Raw genomic sequence first — 26,670 nt, forward strand, 5'->3', positions numbered from 1 at the left:
TCAGCTTACCTCTTTACCCAAATCTATTGGAGAGTTGGAAAATCTTCAGAAACTCAGTCTGAGGTATGGAAGGATTTTTCACATCCTTTTATTGTCAACTAAAGTTACTCAACATATGAGAAATGCCACAAGACAAAGTTCCATTATAAAGAAAAACAAGGTCTCTTTTCTCTATAGGCCTGGTCTCTCTGGTCCAGTCACAACAAACTGAAATAGTTTGGAGGAGTTATGCAGTGGTGTAAAAATGACCCAATTGTCATGCTTGAGTGAAAATAAAGATACCTTAATAGAAAATGACTGAAGTAAAAGTGAAAGTCATCCAGCAAAATACTACAGTACTTGAGTAAAAGTCTAAAAGTATTTGGTTTTAAATATACTTAAGTATTAAATATAAATGTAATTGCTAAAATACACTTAAGTATCAAAAGTATAAATCATTTTACTTTCTTTATATTAAGCAAACCAATTTTTTTATATATATATATTTTCCGATAACCAGGGGCACACTCCAACAATCAGACATAATTTACAAACGAAGCATTTGTGTTTAGTGAGTCAGCCAGACCAGAGGCTGTAGAGATGACCAGGGATGTTTTCTTGATAAGTGCCTGAATTGGGCCATTCCTGTCCTGCTAAGCATTCTAAATGTAACAAGTACTTTTGGGTGTCAGGGAAAACATATGGAGTAAAAAGTAAAAAATATTGTTTAGGAATGTAATGAAAAGGAAAAGTAAATGTTGTCAAAAATATAAATAGTAAAGTACAGATACCCCAAAAAATGACTTAAGTAGTACTTTAAAGTATTTTTACTTAGTTTGAAGAACATCACCTGTCTCCAGCTGCAGCAGAATCCACTGGAGGAGCTGCCAGAAGGAGTGGGACAGCTCACTAACCTGGATGACATCGTAAACTCAGAATCGGGCTTAAAACACTATTGAAAAAAAGATGGAGAAAACGTGTCAAGGTAATAAAGTGATTATCTTAGACAAACTCTTTGGATTATCCTCGCTGACTTGTTTTTCTATTGTTGGTGAAAGGATCTTTCCAACAACCAGCTTACTGCTGTCCCTGACTGTCTGGGCAACTTGACTCATCTGGTGAAGCTTCCCCCAGGAATCAGTGTCATGGAAAGTAAGACAACATTAGCAGCAAGTTTTTGTTTTCTTTATTGTTTAGTCTTTTTATATATTGTCTGCCGGATGGAAATGGGTGCGTCCACTTCAATATTCTTGTCATAAACATGGCTGAAGCATAACATCCTGTATGAATGCCTCCACAGATTGGACTACACACATAATCAGCTTGAGAGCATACCTCCAGTCTTGTCTCAAATGGTGTCTCTAGACCAGCTCTGTCTGAGACAAAACAAACTGCTCTTTCTTCCTGAACTGCCCTCCTCAAGGCTCAAGATAAGGATACTGATGGTCAGGTTTCCTCGATGAAGAGCTTTTGATCTTAATGAGATTACCTGTATGAATTATTTGCAAATTAATAAGTGGCCTATGCAATCTCTGACAGCTTTATATCACCTGTCTGGTAGGAGCTGCATGTTGGTACCCAATTGGCACAGACGTCAATTCAACACCTATTTCGTGTTAATTCAACGTTATTTCATTGAAATGACGTTGGAACAACATTGACTCAACCAGTGTGTGCCCTGTGGGTTATAACCAGATTGAGGTGGAGGCAGAGCATGTGAAACACCTGAACACTCTTAGTGAATTGGAGCTGAGGGACAACAAGGTAAAGAGTGTCCCTGAGGAAATCACACTAGTTCAAGGCCTGGAGTGCCTAGACATAATCAACAATGACATCAGCAGGTAAGTTTGCCTGGTCTGATCTCCCCTGGTCTCTCAGTGCATACTATACTCTTTCACCTGTGCACATAACACATGTATACACAGAACAAATACCAACAAGTGAAATACCAACAACACTAACAAGTCAAAACACCCCAAATTGTCCTGTGTAGTGTTCAATTGCCTGGAGCTATCATTGAGTGTTGTTGACTTTCTACTGGATGTCTTCCTTGTATGTGTGAACCAGTCTGCCAGCTGCCCTTGGCCTAATGCTCAGACTGAGTATCCTGACCCTGGAGGGCAACCCTCTGAGACACATCCACAGCGACCTGACTGCGAGGACGACATCTCATTACCTTCTCTCATCACTGTCTAAATACATACAAAGTCCTGTTTGTTTTACCAATGCAGTAGAACCTCAATGAACCTCAATGTCGAGTTTCAATGTAGCCAATTTAGACTCTGTAATCTGATAATGTTTTGTCTACTTCACAGAAAATAACCAATAAACTGCTGAAATACTTGAGGGGTTGAATAAAAGGTATAAGTATGTTTCAAGGTATAAGTATGTATAAGTATGTATAAGTATGTATAAGTATGTTTCACAGTCTTTTTCTGTCTATGCAGAAGGACATGTTCTCGTAATCACTGACTAGACCGTTTAATTTACTTTGCAAGGTTTTGTGGAGGCCACTTTTCATTTACTAGACTGTCTCGTATCACTGGACAGATGAGATTTTTTCTTCTTCATTTTGATCTAAAGAGGATCCAGATGGCAACAGAGATGAGCCTGACACTGCTCAGTCACGCAAAGATCAACGTGCACGCCATTAAAACACTGATGACTTTGGACTACACATGTGTGTGAACTATTTTTTTGTGGCCGTGTTTGAAGCTCTGTTTGGAAGACATTTTGGGAAAGTTAAAAACTCCTTAAAAATTCTACCACAAAATGATACTGCAATGCCATAGCATTGCTTAGTCACACTTTGAGCAGTGTTGTGATGTAATGTAGTGTTGTCAGTAAACTGTTGTTTTGTGTGTGTGACCCTGATCCCAGTGACAAGCAGGCGGTGTGTGTTCCTGATGACCTGTTTAATGCTGTGGACAGTGAGCCCAATGCTGTGGACAGTGAGCCCATTGCAAGAACCAGCTGGCTGCAATGCTCCCTAGGTACTCTGCTTACATCAGTGACTTCACACCACAGTCCGGGCCTCTGGAGGAAAAACACAAACAGTGTGGTAAGAATCCCAACACTCTGAAAAGTTATCACAGTTGAAAAAGCCATTGTTGATAGAGAATGTCAGCTAACTGTTGTAATGACATTGTTGGATTTGTTTGAGGGAGCCTCTGCTTGGTCTTCACGGTTGTGGAGATGAAGGACTCTGTCTCTGACATCACACTGTCATTCACCAGGTAAGCACTCAGATCTTAAAGGTTTCAAAGTTTATTTATCAGATGGACAGGATACAGCAGATCTAAAACAGTACAGGGAAATTCTTACATTAAAGGGATGTAATCATCGTAATATACACAAGTACATGAGTTATACTGATGATTAATTTGACATGTCATATTTTGACAGGTTTTAAGTTGTTCCGGAGGTGCTGTACCAGGTTCCTACCCTGGAGACCATTCTGATCAGTAACAACCAGGTGGGCGCCATCGACCGACTGCAGCTCAAAGCTTTAGACAAGCTGTCCACTCTGGACCTGCAGAACAATTACATCATGCAGGTGCCACCTGAACTTGGCAACTGCACCAGCCTGAGGTAGGGACCAGGATATGACACTGTTTAGGGGACAATATATTTGGGTCAGGTGTGGTTGAATAGCAATCAGAAAAGGTATGAGCTTTAGGACATCCATATATGTCTTGATCCACATACTGTAGTTGTGATTTTGTCTGAGCTGTTGTTGTCCAGAGAGAAGGATATACTGGCTTGAATCTGGTCTCTCACTCATTTCTCCCTTGTCTTCCCCTCAGGGCCCTCATGCTGGATGGAAATCCTTTCCACAACCTGAGAGCAGCCATCATAGCCAGAGGAAATGATGCTGTTCTGGACTATCTACGAAGCAGGATCCCTACATAGTGAACTGCATTAAAGGCTACAACACTCAGGTGAGAAAATAACGTTTGATGATTAATCAGTGTATGATATTTTCCTTGAAACTTACTGCATTTATTTTGACATTGGAGCCTATGATTTGAAGCGTAACTTGTCTTGTTGAACAACAACTACAGGGAGACCCTGCTGTAATATTGTTTACAAGATCATCAACCAATAGCAATGTTTCATGGCATTACAAACTGAAAAGCCTGTAGGTGGCTTATTTTTCTCTATATAAGGAGAAAAATAAGTGTTACTTTTCAACAAAATGTGTACTAGTAAGCTTATTCTTTTGTAAAATGTTGCATTCAATGTTTCAGAACATAATGCATGGGTTTACTTTTGAATGTATGGTTATTGTAAGATAATCTGATACATTTCTACTGATTTACCTTGACCTGTTTGATACTCAAATCCAGACAGACTTTTTAAATGTTCTATAATTCTCAAGAATGAATTTCTAAATGACACTGTGGAGATACACTGAGTGTACAAATTAGGAACACCTGCTTTTCCCATGACATAGACTGACCAGGTGAATCCAAGTGAAAGCTATGATCCCTTATTGAAGTAACTTGTTAAATCCACTTCAATCGGTGTAGATGAAGGGGAGGATATGTGTTAAAGAAGGATTTTTAAGCCTTGAGACAATTGAGACATGGATTGTGTATGTGTGCCATTCAGAGGGTGAATAGGCAAGAAAAAATATTTAGGTGCCTTTTGAACAGGGTATGTTAGAAGGTGCCAGGCAGTTTGAGTGTGTCAACAACCGCAATCCTGCTGGGTTTCTCAAGCTCAACAGTTTACCATGTGTGTCAAGAATGGTCCACCATCAAAAGGACATCCAGCCAGCTTGACAACTGTGTGAAGCATTGGAGTCAGCATGGGCCAGAATCCCTGTGGAATGCTTTCAACATCTTATAGGAGTCCATGCATCGACGAAGTGAGGTTGTTCTGAGGGCAAAAGCGGTTCCAACTCAATCTTAGGAATGTGTTCCTAATGTTTTGTACACTCTGTGTATATTTGATTGTTTAAAGTACCTTTTAGCCTAAAAAAAATTGTAATTTGTCTTCTTCAGTCACTTTCGAACAACTATATGGATTCAAATCCAACCACATTAAAAGTGCACAAGGCAGCGGTGTGTTTGGTGCTTTGATCCTTTGTTAGTGTTTTTCTTTATTATTTTTCTAAACTGTATCACATGTGATACAACACCACCTAGTGGTAATGAAGTGAAGTGTGGAGGGCAGTGAGAATATGCCAGCCTTATCATACTGTATAAACACCTCACAAACATACAACTGTATTATATGAAATATGTTCAAATGAACTTCATAATGTACAGTAGGGGAAAGAAATACTATTTTTAATATGATCATTGTACAATATAAAGACCACAGAGGACCATGAGAATAACAAGTTACATTTTTAATATTTGTACAATATACTTTCATACGTTATTCAAAACACTTCTTAAATACTGAAAAAATTTACAACCAAAGCCAAAAATGACTCTGTTATTTGCTGCACAACATTTTTTGTTCAATTTTAAATATTATTTATAAAAATGTATCTTAAATATTTACAGATCGCATCTGCAAAATGCATTCTGAATCCCCCCCACACACACATACATACATACACACATATATATATATACAGATATATATATATATATATATATATATATACAGATATATATATATATACAGATATATATATATACAGATATATATATATATACAGATATATATATATATAGTACCAGTCAAAAGTTGACACCTACTTATTCCAGGGGTTTTCTGTATTTTTACTATTTTCTACATTGTAGAGTCATAGTGAAGACATCAACATTATTAAATAACACATATGGAATTATGTAGTAACAAATCAAAATATATTTTATATTTGAGATTCTTCAAAGTAGCCACCATTTGCCTTGACGGCTTTGCACACTCTTGGCATTCTCTCAACCAGCTTCATGAGGGAGTCACCTGGAATGCATTTCATTTAACAGATGTGCCTTGTTAAAAGTTAATTTGTGGAAATTCTTTCCTTCTTAATTCGTTTGAGCCAATCAGTTGTGTTGTGACAAGGTAGGGGCGCCGACAGAGATGGCCGCCTCGCTTCGCATTCTCAGGAAATTATGCAGTATTTTGTTTTTTTATGTATTATTTCTTACATTGTTACCCCAGGAAATCTTAAGTTTGATTACATACAGCCGGGAGGAACTATTGGATATAAGAGCGACGTCAACTTACCAAATTTACGACCAGGAACACGACTTTCCCGAAGCGGATCCTCTGTTTGGTCCACCACCCAGGACAATGGATCGGATCCCAGCCGGCGACCCAAATCAACGGCGCCGCAGGAGGGTCAGAAGAAGCGGTCTTCTGGTCAGGCTCCGTAGACGGGCACATCACGCACCGCTCCTGAGTTTACTACTCGCCAACGTCCAGTCTCTTGACAAGGTAGACGAAATCCGAGCAAGGGTTGCCTTCCAGAGAGACAGAGATTGTAACATTCTTTGTTTCACGGAAACGTGGCTGACTCGAGACACGATATCGGAGTCGGTACAGCCACCTGGTTTCGTCACGCATCGCACCGACAGAAACAAACATCTCTCTGGTAAGAAGAGGGGCGGGGGGGTATGCCTTATGCTTAACGAGACGTGGTGTGATACTAACAACATACAGGAACTCAAGTCCTTTTGCTCACCTGACCTAGAAATCCTTACAATCAAATGTCGACCACATTATCTACCAAGAGAATTGTCTTCGATTATATTCACAGCCATATATATCCCCCCCAAGCAGACACATCGATGGCCCTGAATGAACTTCATTGGACTCTGGAAACCACATATCCTGAGGCTGCATTCATTGTAGCTGGGGATTTTAAGAAGGCTATTCTGAAAACAAGACTCCCTAAATTTTATCAGCATGCGCTACCTGGGCGGGAAAAATCCTGAACCATTGTTACTCTAACTTCTGCGACGCATACAAAGCCCTGCCCCGCCCCCCTTTCGGAAAATCTGACCACGACTCCCAGCCTATAGACAGAAACTAAAACAGGAAATGCCCGTGCTCAGGTCTGTTCAACGGATGTTCCGACCAATCTGATTCCACGCTTCAAGATTGCTTCGATCACGTGGACTGGGATATGTTCCGCATAGCATCGGACAATAACATTGATGAATACGCTGATTCGGTGAGCGAGTTTATTAGCAAGAGCATCGGTGATGTTGTACCCACAGCAACTATTAAAACCTTCCCCAACCAGAAACCGTGGATTGATGGCAGCATTCGTGCAAAACTGAAAGCGCGAACCACTACTTTTAAAATCAGGGAAAGGCGACCGGCAACATGACCGAATACAGTGTAGCTATTCCCTCCGCAAGGCAATCAAACAAGCTAAGCGTCAGTATAGAGACAAAGTAGAGTCGCAATTCAACGGCTCAGACACGAGAGGTATGTGGCAGGGTCTACTGTCAATCACGGACTACAAAAAGAAAACCAGCCCCGTCGCAGACCACGATGTCCTGCTCCCAGACAAACTAAACAACTTCTTTGCTCGCTTTGAGGACAATACAGTGCCAACGACACGGCCCGCTACCAAAACCTGCGGGCTCTCCTTCACCGCAGTCAACGTGAGTAAAGCATTTAAAGCGTTAACCCTCGCAAGGCTGCCGGCCCAGACGGCATCCCTAGCCGTGTCCTCAGAGCATGCGCACACCAGCTGGCTGGTGTGTTTACGGACATATTCAATCAATCCTTATCCCAGTCTGCTGTTCCCACATGCTTCAAGAGGGCCACCATTGTTCCAATTCCTGCTAAGGTAACTGAGCTAAATGACTATCGCCCCGTAGCACTCACCCCGTAGACCCAATAGGTCCACAGACGACGCAATCGCAATCACATTGCACACTGCCCTAACCCATCTGGACAAGAGGAATACCTATGTAAGAATGCTGTTCATCGACTACAGCTCAGCATTTAACACCATAGTACCCTCCAAAGTCGTCATTAAGCTCGAGACCCTGGGTCTCGATCCCGCCCTGTGCAACTGGGTCCTGGACTTCCTGACGGGCCGCCCCCTGGTGATGAGGGTAGGAAACAACATCTCTACCCGCTGATCTTCAACACTGGGGCCCCACAAGGGTGCGTTCTAAGCCCTCTCCTGTACTCCCTGTTCACCCATGACTGCGTGGCCATGCACGCCTCCAACTCAATCATCAAGTTTGCAGACGACACTACAGTGGTAGGCTTGATTACCAACAACGACGAGACGGCCTACAGGGAGGAGGTGAGGGCACTCGGAGTGTGGTGTCAGGAAAATAACCTCACACTCAACGTCAACAAAACAAAGGAGATGATCGTGGACTTCAGGAAACAGCAGAGGGAGCACCCCCCTATCCACATCGACGGGACAGTAATGGAGAAGGTGGAAAGTTTTAAGTTCCTCAGCGTACACATCACGGACAAACTGAAATGGTCCACCTACACAGACAGAGTGATGAAGAAGGCGCAACAGCGCCTCCAACCTCAGGAGGCTGAAGAAATTTGGCTTGCCACCAAAAACACTCAAAAACCTTTACAGATGCACAATCGAGAGCATCCTGTTGAGCTGTATCACCGCCTGGTACGACAACTGCTCCGCCCACAACCGTAAGGCTCTCCAGGGGGTAGTGAGGTCTGCACAACACATCACTGGGGGAAAATTACCTGCTCTCCAGGACACCTACACCACCTGATGTCACAGGTAGGCCAAAAAGATCATCAAGGACAACAACCACCCGAGCCACTGCCTGTTGACCCGGAGGTCAGTACAGGTGCATCAAAGCTGGGACTAAGAGACTGAAAAACAGCTTCTGTCTCAAGGCCATCAGACTGTTAACTTCTCTTGGGTAGGGGGCAGCATTTGGAATTTTGGATGAAAAGCATGCCCAAATTAAACCGCCAGCTACTCATTCCCAGAAGATAAGATATGCATATTATTAGTAGATTTGACTAAACTCTGAAGTTTCTAAAACTGTTTGAATCATGTCTGTGAGTATAACAGAACTTATTTAGCAGGTGAAACCACGAGGACAAACAATTCAAAAAAGAACATTTGAGGTCACTCTCTTTTCAATGAATTTTCATTGGAAAACCAGATTTCTAAGCTACCTTCTTGCAGTTCCTACCGCTTCCACTGGATGGCAACAGCCTTTAGAAAGTGGTTGAGGTTATTCCTTTGTGTAATGAAGAAGTACGGCCATCTTGAAGGAGGGTCACTCGAAATGTCCTGTTTGTTAGAAGCGCATGACCAGAAAGCTAGCTACAGTTGGTTTAATCCTGTACTGAACACAGATCATCCCGTCTTCAATTTGATCGATTATTTACGTAAAAAAATACCTAAAGTTGTATTACAAAAGTAGTTAGAAATTTTTTGGCAAAGTTTACAGGTAACCTTTGAGATATTTTGTAGTCACGTTTCACAATTTGGAACCGGTGTATTTCTGAATCAAACGCGCCAAATAAATGGACATTTTGGATATATAGACGGAATTAATCGAACAGGATTAAAGGACCATTTGTGATGTTTATGGGACATATTGGAGTGCCAACAACAGAAGCTCGTCAAAGGTAAGGCATGAATTATTTTTATTTCTGCGTTTTGTGTCGCGCCTGCAGGGTTGAAATATGCTTCTCTCTCTTTGTTTACAATGGTGCTATCATCAGATAATAGCATTGTTTGCTTTCGCCGAAAAGCCTATTTGAATTCTGACATGTTGGCTGGATTCACAACCAGTGTAGCTTTAATTTGGTGTCTTTGATGTGTGATTTAATGAAATTTGATTTTTATAGTAATTTTTATAGTAATTCATTTGAATTTGGCGCTCTGCATTTTCTCTGGCTTTTTGCCAAGTGAGACAGTAGAGTTCCGCCTAAACTCAGATTTTTGGATATAAATATGAACTTTACCGAACAAAACATACATGTATTGTGTAACATGAAGTCCTATGAGTGTCATCTGATGAAGATCATCAAAGGTTAGTGATTCATTTTATCTCTATTTCTGCTTTTTGTTACTCTTCTCTTTGGCTGGAAAAATGGCTGTCTTTTTCTGTGACTTGGCTCTAACCTAACATAATCGTTTGGTGTCCTTTCGTTGTAAAACCTTTTTGAAATCGGACACTTTGTCTGGATTTACAACAAGTGTATCTTTAAAATGGTGTAAAATACGTGTATGTTTGAGGAATTTAAATTATGGGATTTCTGTTGTTTTGAAATTGGCGCCCTGCAGTTTCACTGGCTGTTGACGAGGTGGGACACTACCGTCCCACATACCCTAGTGAGGTTAAACGGCCATCACTAACATTGAAAGGCTGCTGCCAACATACCGACTCAATCTCTAGCCACTTTAATAATTCAAAATAGGATGTAATAAATGTAGTCCAATACAGCATATGAAAGATAAACATCTTGTGAATCCAGCCAACATGTACGATTTTTAAAATGTTTTACAGCGAAAACACCACATATATTTATGTTAGCTCACCACCAAATACAAAAAAGGACAGACATTTTTCACAGCACAGGTAGCATGCACAAAGCCAACCTAACTAACCAAGAACCAACCAAACTAACCAAGAAACAACTTCATCAGATGACAATCTTATAACATGTTATACAATAAATCTATGTTTTGTTCGAAAAATGTGCATATTTGAGGTATAAATCAGTTTTACATTGCAGCTACCATCACAGCTACCGTCACAAATAGGACCGAAGCAGCCAGAGTTATTACAGACACCAACGTCAAATACCTAAATACTCATCATAAAACATTTCTGAAAAATCGATGGTGTACAGCAAATTAAAGAAACATCTTGTGAATCCAGCCAATATTTCAGATTTTTTAAGTGTTTTACAGCGAAAACACAATATAGCATTATATTAGCTTACTACAATAGCCTACCACACTACCGCATTCATTCATCAAGGCACGTTAGCGATAGCAATAGGCACGTTAGCGATAGCGAATAAACCAGCAAAAGATATATAATTTTTGACTAACCTTGATAAACTTCATCAGATGACAGTCCTATAACATCAGGTTATACATACACTTAAGTTTTGTTCGAAAATGTGCATATTTAGAGCTGAAATCAGTGGTTATACATTGTGCTAACGTAGCATCTTTTTCCCACAACGTCCGGATATTTTTCTGATACTTTTTCTGACACACATATTCTGACCAAATGACTATTCATAAACATAACAAAAAAATACATGTTGTATAGGAAATGATAGATACACTAGTTCTTAATGCAATCGCCGTGTTAGAATTCTAAAAGTACCTTCATTACGATATGCAGTTTACGTTATGGCGGGAGCGTGGCCAAAACCTGGCCGCAAATTACTAGTTCACATGTACGACAGATATAAGAAATAACATCATAAAATGGGTCCTACTTTTGCTGATCTTTCATCAGAATGTTGTACAAGGGGTCCTTTGTCCAGAACAATCGTTGTTTGGATTTAGAATGTCCTCTTCTCCAGTCAATTAGCACGGAAAGCTAGCAAAGTGGCGCGAAGCTCTCCTTCCTGAACATACGCAGACAAAGCAACACGCCCAACGTCCCGAAAAAATTTCAATAATCTAATGAAACTATATTGAAAAAACATACTTTACGATGATATTGTCACATGTATCAAATAAAATCAAAGCCGGAGATATTAGTCGTCTATAACGACAGCTGTACAGAAGGCAAAACCAGGTCCCTTCACGCACTCTCCAAAAAACAGGAAACTGGTGACACGTCATACAAAGAGCTTTTATTCGACCCCAGATCAAGTTATACACTCCATTTCTTCTCTCACTGCCTGTCGACATCTAGTGGAAGACGTATGAAGTGCATGTATACTGATATATATCAAGGACATTTATAGGCAGGCCCTAGAACAGAGCATCAATTTCAGATTTTCCACTTCCTGTCAGGAAGTTTGCTGCAAAATGAGTTCTGTTTTACTCACAGATATAATTCAAACGGTTTTAGAAACTAGAGTGTTTTCTATCCAATAGTAATAATAATATGCATATTGTACGAGCAAGAATTGAGTACGAGGCCGTTTGAAATGGGCACCTTTTATCCGGCTACTCAATACTGCCCCTGCAGCCCAAACAGGTTAAACTATGCCACTTTATATAATGTTTACATACCCTTCACTACTCATCTCATAGGTATATACTGTACTCTATACCATCTACTGCATCTTGCCTATGCCATTCGGCCATCGCTCATCCATATATACTTTTATGTACATATTCTTATTCCTTTACACTTGTGTGTATAAGGTAGTTGTTGTGAAATTGTTAGATTACTTGTTAGATATTACTGCATGGTCGGTACTAGAAGCACAAGCATTTCGCTACACTCGCATTAACATCTGCTAACCATGTGTAAGTGACAAATAAAATTTGATTTACAGAAGATTGCCCTATTTGGTAAAAGACAAAGTCCATATTATGGCAAGATCAGCTCAAATGAGCAAAGAGAAACAACAGTCCATCATTACTTTAAGACATGAGGGGCAGTCAATATGGATTTTTGGGGGGGAAAGTTTCTTCAAGTGCAGTCGCAAAAACCATTAAGTGCTATGATGAAACTGGCTCTCATGAGGACCGCCACAGGAAAGGAAGACCCAGAGTTACCTCTTCTGCAGAAGATAAGTTCATTAGAGTTACCAGCCTCAGAAATCTGCAATTAACTGCACCTCACAGAGTTCAATTAACAGACATATCTCAACATCAACTGTTCAGAGGAAACTGCATGAATCAGGCTTTCATGGTCGAATTGCTGCAAAGAAACCACTTCTAAAGGACACCAATAATAATAATAAGAGACTTGCTTGGGCAAAGAAACACAAGCAATGGACATTAGACCTGTGGAAATCTGTCCTTTGGTCTGATGAGTCCAAATTTGAGATTTTTGGTTCCAACCGCAGTGTATTTGTGAGACGCAGAGTAGGTGAGTGGATTATCTCCACATGTGTGGTTCCTACCGTGAAGCATGGAGGAGGTGTGATGGTGTGGGGGTGCTTTGCTGGTGACACTGTCAGTGATTTATTTCAAATTCAAGGCACACTTAACCAGCACCGCAACCACAGCATTCTGCAGCAATACGCCATCCCATCTGGTTTGCACATAGTGGGACTATCATTTGTTTTTTCAAAAGGACAATGACCCAACACACCTCCAGGCTGTGTAAGGATTATTTGACCAATAAGGAAAGTGATGTAAAAGCAGCCAACAAGTGCTCAGCATATGTGGGAAGTCCTTCAAGACTGTTGGAAAAGCATTCCAGGTGAAGACAAGGGTGTGCAAAGCTGTCATCAAGGCAAAGGGTGGCTAATATGAAGAATCTCAAATATAAAACATATTTTGAATTGTTTAACACTTTTTTGGTTACTACATGATTCCATATGTGTTATTTCGTAGTTTTGATGTCTTCGCTACAATTTATGAAATAGTAAAAATAAAGAAAAACCCTTGAATGAGTAGGTGTGTCGAAACTTTTGACTGGTGCTGTGTGTATATATATATTACACACACACTTCACCAATCTTCGTGTTAATACATAAAAAGAATGGAAGGATTAAACTTGCATGTGCAAATAAATAGCATAATAAACTGTCACGAAATTTGTCCAACTAAACAGAATTATTCTCTTTCAATAGTTAAAATTACTTTTTGCACAAAAAATGAAGCAGCATTCAAGTCCAGTTAGTCTTCATACTGCAAAAGCTTGGAGTACATTCACAATCTATATGAATAAATTATCTCAATTTGTTTTCAATCACCATTATTTACATCAACACCGTAATTAGACAGAATAGTACCATATAGTCACTTTATATTTAATTGTATTTTAAACATATACAAAAATGACTATTTGTATATTCATATATATATATTTGTATAACACAAATTCACAATTACTGTAGAAATATGGTTTTATACATTTGATAGTACAGCTTTTATTCTCCAAGTCACAAGTACTTCACCCATACTTTTTCATTGTCCTTATAAAATCTCGCAATTTGAGCAAAGCTAAGGTATATCAATATATTCTGAATAATAGCCTGAAAACATTTAGTAAAAATAATTATATTATCAAACTTTCTCACAATATCTTGAATATTTTAACTCGTAATTTACTGGATATTGAAGTACAACGTACCAGCTTAGCTTGGCACAAATTCAACCAGGGTCCCTCCATGGGGTTATAGGTGCTTGGTTTTGCTCAAGAATGTCACAATTGATGCTACATTTGACAAAAATAGTAATGAAACATTGTTAGGGCTCATAAGGTATATGTTTTTGATTGTAATAAAATGGCACCAAATGTCACAATATAATAATGTCTCTTTGTAAACCTCACCAGTTTGCAATGAGAGAAACTTCTTTACGAGAGAGATCCCAAAATTTGAAAACACAGAGAATGTATCCAAAAAACATGACCAAAGACCCTTATAACCATGAAAGAAAGCATGCTGTGACATCAGAACTTAAAATGAACATCCATCCAGAAATGGAACAGAGTGAAATGCTTATTCTGGTCAGTAGCATTGTTCAAAAAAAATTATACATAATTCTCACATGAATACTTTTCCAATAGTGCATTCTCATAATAAACCGAGCTTAAAATGAAGACATCGAAAGTAATTTGTGTTCTACAGAGTGGTGCTGAAAAGTTCAGCAAAATTACTTCAAATCAGTGTGAACAAACTGTTTTGTTTTTAACACAAACAGATGAGAAACAATGTTACAACTTTTCTGTATGGAAATTCTTTAAGAGTTGAATATGGGGGTATGTGACATTACATACTCCTTGGTGCAATTGCAGTACATACGTGTAAACACATAATGTAGCCAGCAGATGGCCCTCTAGGGTTGTCTTGTAATCTAAAATAAACCCTTTCAGATGTGGGATTGAATATTGCTGTACTTTTAAAATGTAGCTAATTTGTGCAAACATATACATTATTGAGCAACTACCGAAAATCTACCTTATAGAATGTAGTGACTGGTTGGGTATAACAATCAATATAGTGTTAATATATCAATGAAATAAACCGGTGGGAAAACCTATAATAATAAAAAAAATGAAAAAAACAACTTGATAAATTGGCCCTGTATTAAGGTTTTTTTTTTTACATTTAATTTAAACAATTTAAGAACATTGTAAACATTTATTTTATGTACCATTCCTCTCGCTACTGTTCGTGTCTTTATTGTAAATGAAAATATGTACCCACGGCATATACAAAGTTGAGGCAGTGTTTATGGCGATTAGAATTCCTAAAGAGCTAGTGTGTTTTCATGCTCTGAGAGTAAAATGAGAAGCTACAATGAAAAAGGTACAAAATAAAAGGCAATATAAATACACAAAAAATGTCCAAATAAAAACTAAGAAAATTGCTCCAACCTACAGCCTCAGGCTGAATGAAAAAAATGACTTTCCTTCACATCAACTCAAGAGATATAATTCCTGTTTACATAAAATTCATAGATAGGTTATAAGATATGTATCCTATAGTACATTTGGCACTAGTATTTGCCATTGGTCCAGCAATCGGCAAATGTCACTGTTCCTAGATAAAAACCGGTTGTATACATTTCCACAACCCGTTTGGGAGAGAAGCAATGGTGTTATAAAAAAATATTTAAATTGTGCTCTCCCTCAAGATTACTAAATCCACAGTTTTCTGGAAATTCTTCAGAAGAGACACAGCAGTTTCATGTTCCATGTGTAAAAAACTATGTCCATTGGCCTGCAATGCAAAAATTAAGCAGAGGGTGAACAGAGTGACGTGAGTGAGAAGTGGCAGGGCGGCACGGAGAGGACTGGGAACAGCCCTAGCTCAGAGGAGATAAACAAACAACACTGTCAAGGAAAAGAGGAGACAAAGCAGAGAGATGCACACAGGAAGAGGAGGAGGTCATGCTGTAAAGGAGAGAAGTGGTTCTTTAGAGGTATGTCCTTCAGCTAACACTTGCATCTGTGGAGAGAGAAGAGAGGTTCCTGCTTCTGCAGGCTACGGGTGGGCGAGGGGCGAGGGCTTCTACTAGCACACATTTAAAGCCACACAGATACAAGAGACATGCCAATAACTGTAGGGACTATTCCAATCCCATTAAATTGTATTGGCACAGAGAGCCTGGCTTGTTCATGTAGGCTTCACTGTCAGGTGTTTGACTAGCCTCGACAGTAGCTTCACATGGACCAGGAATCTGACAATCTACAAGGGGTACAGTTCCCTCTCTACACTATGGTAAACACTTACTTTGACAGTGTCAATCCTATGTACTGTATGTGTGATGGTGAGTTCCCTTTAAAATAACAGCCCTCTACCTAAGCTAAATACAACACCACATCATAGTGTGTAATTCGTGTCTTATCGCATGGGGTGGAAGAGCTCTTATGCTCTTCCTAAAAGGTTGACTCCTGAACTATTTAGAAAAAGAGACTCAGGGATTTGATGATACTGAAGTAGAAGAGAAGACCCAATACAATCTTTGCTGCACAGTGCAAAGTTGAAAGATATAGAAAATAGTTGAGAAAAAATGGCTGCAGGGCTTTCAAGGTTATCAAAAAAGTAGAGATCAGGTGCCGTATACACAAAGCATCGCAGAAAATATGCTAGGAATCCTATTCAAAATGGTTTAAGACAACAAAAAACCCAGCTCAGAGTATGTTTTAGGATGATGTTAAGACGCTGCTCATACAAACTCTGTGCCAGGAATAATTTAATCAATTTACAAAAGTTTCACTCAGCTGGTAATCATGAGAGTTTGAGGTGCCGCAAAGGAAATATAGTGATGACGCACATTGATATTGTTGCAAATGATTGGGAATAACCAATCGCGATGAAGCATCGCCAGCTGTGAACTATATCACACTTCTGATAATGTTGAATGTGACTGTAGGCTACATGAAATGTTGAAATGTTAAAACGTTTGAAATCATTTTCACCTGACACGATCACTTTGCCTATTCTTAATTATTGCCTAATATGTTGGCCTGCATAACCTTTTTTTAACCAATTATGATAATTGTTAAAAGTGTAATTTCTATAATATTACTGTTATATCAACACACTCGTCACTCCCGTTAAACAACTCTATATCCATTTGGCACAGTAGGCATCAAGTCAGGTTCTATCATTTTCATCAAACACAATCAAAGCTAACATAGGCCCTAGTTGCCTTCAATTGCCCAAAGATAGGCATGGTCAATTTAGGAATATTTTTACCAATGTGATATTGTGCTCCAAAGGGATGACTTGAAATAACAATATGTAGGTTAATTAAATAATCGAAAGAAAAAAAGGTGTTTATTGATTAGTCTCGTGGTTATACTGTAAGTGTTTGAATATCATGTGAAATTGCCCTTGTGTGAAATCATTGTGAAAATCACAAGGGGGAACTGTTGCATGTAGTCTAGGTCTAGATTACTAATGGATTGATCAGATATGTTTTGATATTTCTTCTTTTAACCACTTTTAACCGCAGGAACATTTAGCATTTTAGTCACTTAGCAGAAGCTCTTATCCAGAGCGACATACAGTGCATTCATTTGAAGATAGCTAGGTGGGACAACCACATGTCACAGTAAGTACATTTTTCCTCAATAAAGTAGCCATTAGCAAAGTCAGAGCTAGTAACTACTGACTCGCTGCCGTGCTGCACTTTTCTATTATCAAGACATCTGCTGGTTAGTCTTCACTTGTTAGGACAGCTCATGAGGTCTTCTAAATATCTGGCGACTAGGTGGGACTCTTATGAAAGAGGCTTCATGCATAGCTTTTATTTTTACTCATAAGAGTAGGAGTAAAATGTCTCTATTCTCAGCACAATCAATGTTCTACTCTTAGACGCTTTGTAGATACGGGCCAGTTTGTACTTTGACCTTCACTAGTATTTCAGAAACAAACCAATTCATCCAGCACATTACATTGCTGGTTACTACTTAGTTTTCAGGCATCTAAAACATCACATTAAATGGTATCATATCAGTAAAGTTACTTGTATGTGATGCACTTAGATTGAATCTGTTTCCATGGGCCTTTATTCGGAAACAATAACCACTATTCCTTTTGTCTGACTTAGGGACAAGTAAACCATGTTGGAGGTTTGACAGAGGTCAAAACAGAGGACCATGCTCACTTGGTAGACACACGTACGTCCAGCACAAAATGCCACATGCAAAGCCTCTACAGGCAATGTGGAGGAGGGAGGATGCGCTCTCACAGACTCAGAGGACAACGATGATCGATGCGGTGATGAAGAACACGGTTACCTTCAGTATTTTGTCCCCAGGCTGTAGCAGGTTGGAGGCCGGTCCATCAGGCTGTACCCTAGTAACAAAGATACCCTATAAGTCAAAAGTGATATGAGATTAGGAACCACATGGTGAAGATGGTTTAGAATCTGTGCCTTTCAAACTGGTTGTTTGTTGCTTTTGTTTGTATTTTCCTCTAACTCAAGATCTGTGCGTGATTTTGATTGACATGCTGTTGCAAACATTAACTTGATAAGTTTAACTAGTCTGTAAAAGCAGACAACTATCGTAAGGATATTTCACAAGATAAAAAAAAAATGGAAGTCTATATGTGCTGTTTGTTAAATTCAAGAACTAGGTGTACTGACATGGCATTTACGTCTACCTTTAATGAAAACATTTCAACAGTACTAAAATAGTTACTTTAAAAAAAATCTATATTTCCAAAAATATGGACATATGGATGTTTTTTTTCCATTGCATGTTTCCAAAAAAATGGCTAGTCAAGGCAGAGATTATAAGTATACCAATCTTTGCATGTGTTCAAACTATATAATACTATATGAAGAGCTTCAATTAACACAGTTCAACAGTTAAACCGCACTTGAACCCGAATTACGTTACTATCATCTAATGACTCAGGTATTATTACAGCAGGTACTCCTTGAGGCATCACAGGAAAGCAGGCCCTCAGAAGATATCCTCAGCAATCAGCATGCACCACCTTTCAGTGGGGTGTTGAGATGGGAGATGATATACATACAAAATATACAACACATTCAATGGCTATAACAATTTTTACAACATTGAATCGTAATTCTAATCCTATGGCTTACAAGACCTTCCCCATACAAATCTAATGTCAATGAGAAGAAACTAGGCTTTGATATTTTAAAATGAATAATAAGAGAAAATATTGCCAGTGGCAACAACATAACTGATTTAGAAAAATTCTAAATGGAAATCTATAAACATTTCTCTCACTGGCTCTTTTCTTTGCTGTTACATGGCAACAAGACATTATTGAACTATTTGACAATCGCCAACCTTATGACTGACTACATTACAAATCATTGCCGCAAAAGTGTTGTCTTTTCTTGATTCTTGCTTATTATTGGCGTATAATAAAACGGTTCAAAGTTAACCAAGTCAACTGCAGCACCCCATACAGCAATGCAGCAGCACCTGTTACCATGGAAACTCTGAAGTGAAACATACAGTGATGTGCAGTGGTTATTGAAACACCTTAAGGAATAAGAGAAAAATGGAACATGTTCCTATGGCACAGACTGCACAGTATCAGATGCACACAGAGAACATTTAGTTGCTTTAATCTTACCATGTCAGAAGGCTTGAAGGGGTTCCCTTGACCACTGATTCCCCCTGAGATGCTGAACCCTAAACCTGGATTCTTCTCTATCCGCACACAGAACTGCCAAACGACACAAAAACAACATCATGCCAAAAATAGACATTTGGTATTGTATAACTGTGCAATTACATGGTGCAACATCTCTCCTCTCTATATACCACTAGCCATAATATAGGCCTCTCAGAGATCTGTTGGTGACAGATTGAGAGAAAGGGAGAGCGGGAGAAAGAGAGTGAAAAGATGATTGAAATGGAGGGGGTGAGCGAGAGAAACAGAGAAAGAGAGAGAAACACAGAGACAATCAAAGAGACAGAGAGAGAGAGAGAGACAGAGAGAGAAAGAGTAATGGCCAACCTGCTCCTGGAAGTCGTCCATGCTCTTCTGGCCTTTGGTCTGGATGAGGCAGCGTGCGCTCTGGGGCCGGGTGGTGGTGGCCAAGGGCAGAGGAGACTGGTACTGCTGTATGGAGATCTTGTTGATGGCACCCTCATACTGCTGGTCCCGCACTGAGCGGTGTGGGGGTGTGGCCGACGTGGATGTCACGATCATGGTCTGTGATTGGTGGGGGTGGTGGCCGCCTGCCTGTGGGTAATTTAACCCGTTAGGCAAAGAGTCAGGAAGCTGCAAAGATGCAAACGTCACGTCTTACAAAATGGCAGATAACATACAGATGAGGTGCAGCATGCTTTTTCAAACCTGAATTACCATATAGAAACTTTCCTTCAAATCCTGTCGTCAAATCAAATTTTATTTGTCACATGCCCTGAATACAACTGGTGTAGACTTTACTGTGAAATGCTTGCTTACGGGCCCTTCCAATAATGCAGTTTAAAAGTAATAATACAATTAAAATAGTAACACAAGAGGAATCAAATAATATACACAAGAAAGGAGCTATATACAGGGAGTACCAGATCAATATGCAGAGTTACGAGGTATTTGAGGTAGATATGTACATGATTTCAAAATTATTTAAAAACTGTAACTAGGCGACTTCAGTGTCGTCTACATGATATATACTAAACAAAAAATATAAACGCAACATGCAACAATTTCAAAGATTTTACTGAGTTACAGTTCATTTAAGGAAATCAGTCAATTGCCACCGATAAAATGCAATTGTGTTCGTTGTCCATAGCTTACGCCTGCCATTACCATAACCCCACCGCCACCATAGATCACTCTGTTCACAACGTTGACATTATAAAACCACTCGTGCACACAACGTCATACACATGGTCTGCTGTTGTGAGGCCAGTTGGACGTACTGCCAAATTCTCTAAAATGATGTTGGAGGTGGCTTATGGTAGAGAAATGAACATTCAATTCTCTGGCAACAGATCTGGTGAACATTCCCGCAGTCAGCATGCCAATTGCACACTACCTCAAAACTTGAACATCTGTGGCAGTGTGTTGTTTTAGAGGGCCTTTTATTGTCCCCAGCACAAGGGGCACCTGTGTAATGGTCATGCTGTTTAATCAGCTTCTTGATATGCCACACCTGTCAGGTGGATGGATTATTTTGGTAAAGGAGAAATGCTCACCAACAGGGATGTAAACAAATTTGTGCACACAATTTGAGAGAAATATGCTTTTTGTGCATATGCAACACATCTGGGATCTTTTATTTCAGCTGATGAAACATGTGACCAACACTTTACATGTTGCATTTATATTTTTGTTCAGTGTAAGTAATAAAACAGGACACACAACCCACAGTTTTCTCTGTGCATTAATAATTCAGAGGAAGTCCCTGGTCTACCCTTATCATTATTCTTGTACTGATGGTTAGAATGTGACCACAATGAAATGACTAAGACACTGACAAACAGAGGTTGCCATGGAGACCAAGCAAGAATGGAGCGCTGCTGGAATGAATTATGGCGCTTAGACATTCCACAAGAGGAATAAAATAAAATACACAAGAATGGAGCTACACAGTACCAGATCAATGTGATGAGGTACGAGGTATTTGAGGTAGATATCTACACGAAGGCCATAGATTTTCAAGCAGATTGACGTCCCTGGTCTAACTATTTCATTATTCTTGCACTGATGGTTAGAATGTGACCACAGTGATGTGACTAAGACACTGACAAACAGAAGTTGCCATGGAGACCAAACAAGAATGGAGTGTTGCTGGAATGAATTATGGAGCTTAGAAATGACTCCTGACATTTAAAAACATTGACATACTGTAGCAATCACTTAAGTGATAATGACCGAGAAGCCAGTGTTTGGAGGATATATTGGCACGGGGATTGTGCCAATATATCCTCCAAACACCGGCTTTGTTCTTTCTACATACTGTATGTTCAACTTGAGGGAGCGTGCAATTGGCATGCTGACTGCAGGAATGTTCACCAGAGCTGTTGCCAGAGATTTGAATGTTAATTTCTCTACCATAAGCCACCTCCAAAGTCTTTTTAGAGAATTCGCATGACCAACATATTGAAATAATGATTGACATATTTTAATTAAAAACATTCTTTTGATGAATTTATTCATACTATTTCATCCTTCCACAAGATATAGTCCCGACACAAATCTAGGGTTGCTACCTAAGCCGGCTGGTCGTTTGTTCATCGGTTCGGTTGCTAGAGGCGTGACCCAGTCTTTCAGTCTTTTTATTCTGTATCTATGGACGCAATATTCCACTGGAATGCTACCTGGCAACTTTCTTATCTCTTGCTTGCCAACTACGACTAATTTACAGTCACGTCAAAAAGTGCAGCCAGCAAAGTAGCTGCATTTCATTTGTTTAAGCAGTTTTCTAGTGACATTTATTTGCATACATCCATAACAATGAGCTAATGACTCTGGATTTCGCCTGACATACAAAAAGTGCTCACTCATCAGGACACTGTTGTTTCAGAGGAGCTAGCCAACAACACAGCTAACACAATCACTTCAAACTGAAGCTGGAAAAACTACAAACTAGCTGCACTTTGTTTCTTTATACCTTTAAAAAAAGAAATGTCTTTGTGTGTATATATATATATATATATATATATATATATATATATATATATATATATATATATATCAATAAAAATGATGCCAGCTGATTCATATGATTTCGACTGGCTGAGAAATGCTGTCTACCTGTTTGTCTCATCCCGACACGGTCATTTATATGGGACAGCTGGAGATCGAATTTCAATACATAAACAATGTTGCAAATGTCGGAAAGACAGACAACAAGGTTTATACAAATCTCCGCTGTTGAAAACTAAATGTTAGTGTAAAAGAAATGTGAGAATGTTAAGATGTTTTTTAAAGTGGAGATCAAGTTTATAAATTGCCTGGCTGGGCTGAGACAGTGGATTGCGCAGTCCGATGGACCAGAGTAAATAAGAATTTTAACGACATAGATTTAGTCGGTGGTGACATGGAATGGACACTGGCTGGAATGCAGTTTTAACCAAATCAGCCTTCAGGATTAGACCCACCGTTGACTAAAAGTAAATAAATGAGCCCATTTAAAAATAAATTAAAAAAGGTGGAGGAACCTTAAGAAGTACAAAAGGGACAAGACCGGGAATCATGACGCATATGGTTTTACAAGTGCCTCCAGAATGTAATCACACACTGACTTTTCCAACATTTTATTGTGTAACAAAGTGGGATTAAAAAGCATTTGACAAGGTTCTACACAAAATTGTTGTCAATTAATGGAAAATAAAACACTAATATATCTTGTTCCTTAAGTATTCACCCCCTGAGTCAATAAATATTGTCTTATTTCACTGCAGAGGCCCCAGCCCTGCGCAATATGCCTTAGATAGTCCTTGAGTCCCACCCCCCACACATGCAGTGACCTCACCTGGCTTAACTGGTGCCTCTAAAGACAAAACCTCTCTCATCATCACTCAATGCCTAGGTTTACCTCCACTGTATTCACATCCTACCATCCTACCATAGAATCTATTCTTCCACGGCCAGAAATCTGTTCCTTTTACTGTCTATTCCGAACGCACTAGACGACCAGTTCTTATAGCCTTTACCCGCACCCTGATCCTACTCCTCCTCTGTTCCTCTGGTGATGTAGAGGTTAATCCAGGTCCTGTAGCCCCCAGCACCACTCACATTCCCCAGGCGTTCTCATTTGTTGACTTCTGTAACCTTAAAACCTTTTCTCAATAGGGGGTGCTGTTGGCACTTTGTAATAATTTCGTTCCCAAATTAAACTGCCTCGTACTCAATTCTTGCTCGTACAATATGCATATTATTATTACTATTGGATAGAAAACACTCTCTAGTTTCTAAAACCGTTTGAATTATTTCTCTGAGTGAAACAGAACTCATTCTGCAGCACATTTCCTGTCAGGAAGTGAGATTTCTGAAATCGAGGTCCCTGTTCTAGGGTCAGTTTATAAGTCCCCATGCAAGCGATGGGGCTACATGCACTGCATACGCCTTCCTCTAGATGTCAGTAAGCGGTGAGAATTTGAATGGACTGGATTGCACCATCTGGGACACTATAAAGGCTCATGGAACGGAAGTACCGTTCTTTTCAACGGGGCGCCTGGCGCAAGAGGGACATCACAATGGCGTCCTGAAAAGCTTTCGTTTTAGCAGTTCTGTATCTCCGGCTCTGATTTAATTTGATTTTTGTCTTAAAAACTTCATAAGGTAGTTAAAAGCCTTGGTTTCATGCATGTTAACATCAGACGCCTCCTCCCTAAGTTTGTTTTATTCACTGCTTTAGCACTCTCCACCAACCCTGATGTCCTAGCCGTGTCTGAATCCTGGCTTAGGAAGGCCACCAAAAATCCTGAAATTTCCATCCCCAACTACAACATTTTCTGACAAGATAGAACTGCCAAAGGGGGCGGAGTTGCAATCTACTTCAGAGATAGCCTGCAGAGTTCTGTTATAGTATCCAGGTCTGTGCCCAAACAAGTCGAGCTTCTACTTTTAAAAATCCACCTTTCCAGAAACAAGTCTCTCACCATTACCACTTGTTACAGACCCCCCTCAGCCCCCAGCTGTGCCCGGGACAGCATATGTGAATTGATTGCCCTCCATCTATCTTCAGAGTTCGTACTGCTAGGTGACCTAAACTGGGATATGCTCAACACCCCGGCCGTCCTACAATCTAAGCTAGATGCCCTCAATCTCATTCAAATGATCAAGGAACCTACCAGGTACAACCTAAAATCCGTAACCATGGGCACCCTCTTACATATCATCCTGACCAACTTGCCCTCTAAATACACCTCTGCTGTCTTCAACCAGGATCTCAGCGATCACTATTCATCATTATCATTATGCCTGCCTCCGTAATGGGTCCGCGGTCAAACGCTCCCTAAAACACGAGCAGGCCTTTCTAATCGACCTGGCCCGGGTATCCTGGAAGGATATTGACCTCATCCCGTCAGTAGAGGATGCCTGGTTGCTCTTTAAAAGTGCTTTCCTCTCCATCTTAAATAAGCATGCCCAATTCAAAAAATGTAGAACTAAGAACAGATATAGCCCTTGTTTCACCCCAGACTTGACTGCCCTTGACCAGCACAAAAACATCCTGTGGCGTTCTGCATAAGCATCAAATAGCCCCCCGCGATATGCAACTTTTCAGGAAGGCCAGGAACCAATATACACAGTCAGTTAGGAAAGCTAAGGCTAGCTTTTTCAAACAGAAATGTTTCTCCTGTAGCACTAATTTCAAAAAGTTTTGGGACACTGTAAAGTCCATGGAGAATAAGATCACCTCCTCCCAGCTGAAAAACTATGTCACCACCAATACATCTACGATAATCAAAATTTCAATAAGCATTTTTCTACGGCTGGCCATGCTTTACACCTGGCTACCCCTACCCCGGCCAACTGCTCTGCACCCCCTGCAGCAACAAAGCCAAGTTAACAAACAGATCACCGACCATTTCGAATCCCATCGTACCTTCACCACTATGAAATCTGATTTCCGAGCTGGTCATGGGTGCACCGCAGCCACGCTCAAGGTCCTAAACAATTCTAGGGCCGACTCTTTTCTCTGTACATATAAATGATGTCGCTCTTGCTGCTGGTGATTCTCTGATCCACCTCTATGCAGACGACACCATTCTGTATACATCTGGCCCTTCTTTGGACACTGTTAACTTCTTGCGACTACAGGGGGTGCTGTTTTCTCATTAGCATAATTGCATTACAGATTAAACGGCTTCCTACTAAATTCTTTATCGTACAATATGCATATTATTACTATTATTGGATAGAAAACAGTCTCTAGTTTCTATAGGCGTTGGAATTTTGTCTCTGAGTGGAACAGAACTCATTCTACAGCAATTTCCCTGACATGGAGTCAGATTTCACACATTTTGGCCCCTGATCTGGAGTCAGTTTAAAGGCCACTGTGAATGCTATCAGGATACGGACACTGCTTACATCTTCCCCTGGATGCCTTTACGTGATGACGCTTTGAATGGTATCGATTGCGCAATCACAGCCACTATAAATGAAAAAAACCTGTAGGTAGGAACTCTTTTCCAGATGCGTCGGGCGCGCGGTGGACACCGACCTGCTCTTTTTCCAAGCATTAGTGTAGCCAGTAATATTTCTCAGGTCATGTTTTTACTCGTTATAGGAGTTAAAAACATCATAAGGTAGTTAATTTAAACCGTTTTATAGCAATTTATATCCGTTTAGTGCGCATTTTGGGACATTTATTTCTGAGACACTTTGAAGCGCCGGGCAGGTTTCCAGTTCATGCCGAACGCAGTTGGCATTTCCACATGGCAAGAGGACAGCTTTCGACCAAAAGACGATTAGACCCAAGAAAGGATTCTTTGCCCAAGATTCTGATGGAAGAACAGCTCAAAGTAGGAACAATTTATTATGATAAATCGTGTTTCTGTCGAAAAATGTTAATCGCTTATGACGCCATCTTGTTAGACGTAGCTTCGCTTGGCGCAAACTGTATTTAAAAGTAAGGATAATTTAAAAAATGTAAATCAGCGATTGTATTAAGAATTAAATTGTCTATCAATCGCTGTCCACCCTATATTTTTTTAGTCACGTTTATGAGTATTTATGTATACGACTAGATCACTGTCT

The 26,670-nt window shown here is 39.8% G+C and overlaps 1 protein-coding gene across 21 annotated transcripts in view; it reads right to left on the bottom strand.

Moving 5' to 3' along the window:
• Positions 1–438: 438 nt before the first annotated feature.
• LOC129855255 (leucine-rich repeat-containing protein 7-like) overlaps positions 439–26,670 on the bottom strand; it is a 222,806-nt gene continuing 196,574 nt past the window's right edge. For 4 of the 21 annotated variants that reach the window (XM_055922713.1, XM_055922703.1, XM_055922715.1 and 1 more), the window contains 4 exons: positions 19,969–20,196; positions 19,582–19,674; positions 18,261–18,335; positions 5,646–15,732 (listed from right to left, as the gene is read on the bottom strand). In XM_055922713.1, coding sequence (XP_055778688.1) covers positions 15,625–15,732; positions 18,261–18,335; positions 19,582–19,674; positions 19,969–20,196 — 504 coding nt within the window. In that variant the 3' untranslated portion in view covers positions 5,646–15,624. Of the gene's footprint in view, positions 3,016–5,645; positions 15,733–15,790; positions 15,906–18,207; positions 18,336–19,581; positions 19,675–19,968; positions 20,236–26,670 lie in introns of those variants that run through there. The other 17 variants (XM_055922696.1, XM_055922697.1, XM_055922695.1 and 14 more) reach the window with 10 other exon arrangements.

This window comes from Salvelinus fontinalis, chromosome 5 (genome assembly GCF_029448725.1).
Source record: "Salvelinus fontinalis isolate EN_2023a chromosome 5, ASM2944872v1, whole genome shotgun sequence".
Lineage (NCBI taxonomy): Eukaryota > Metazoa > Chordata > Actinopteri > Salmoniformes > Salmonidae > Salvelinus > Salvelinus fontinalis.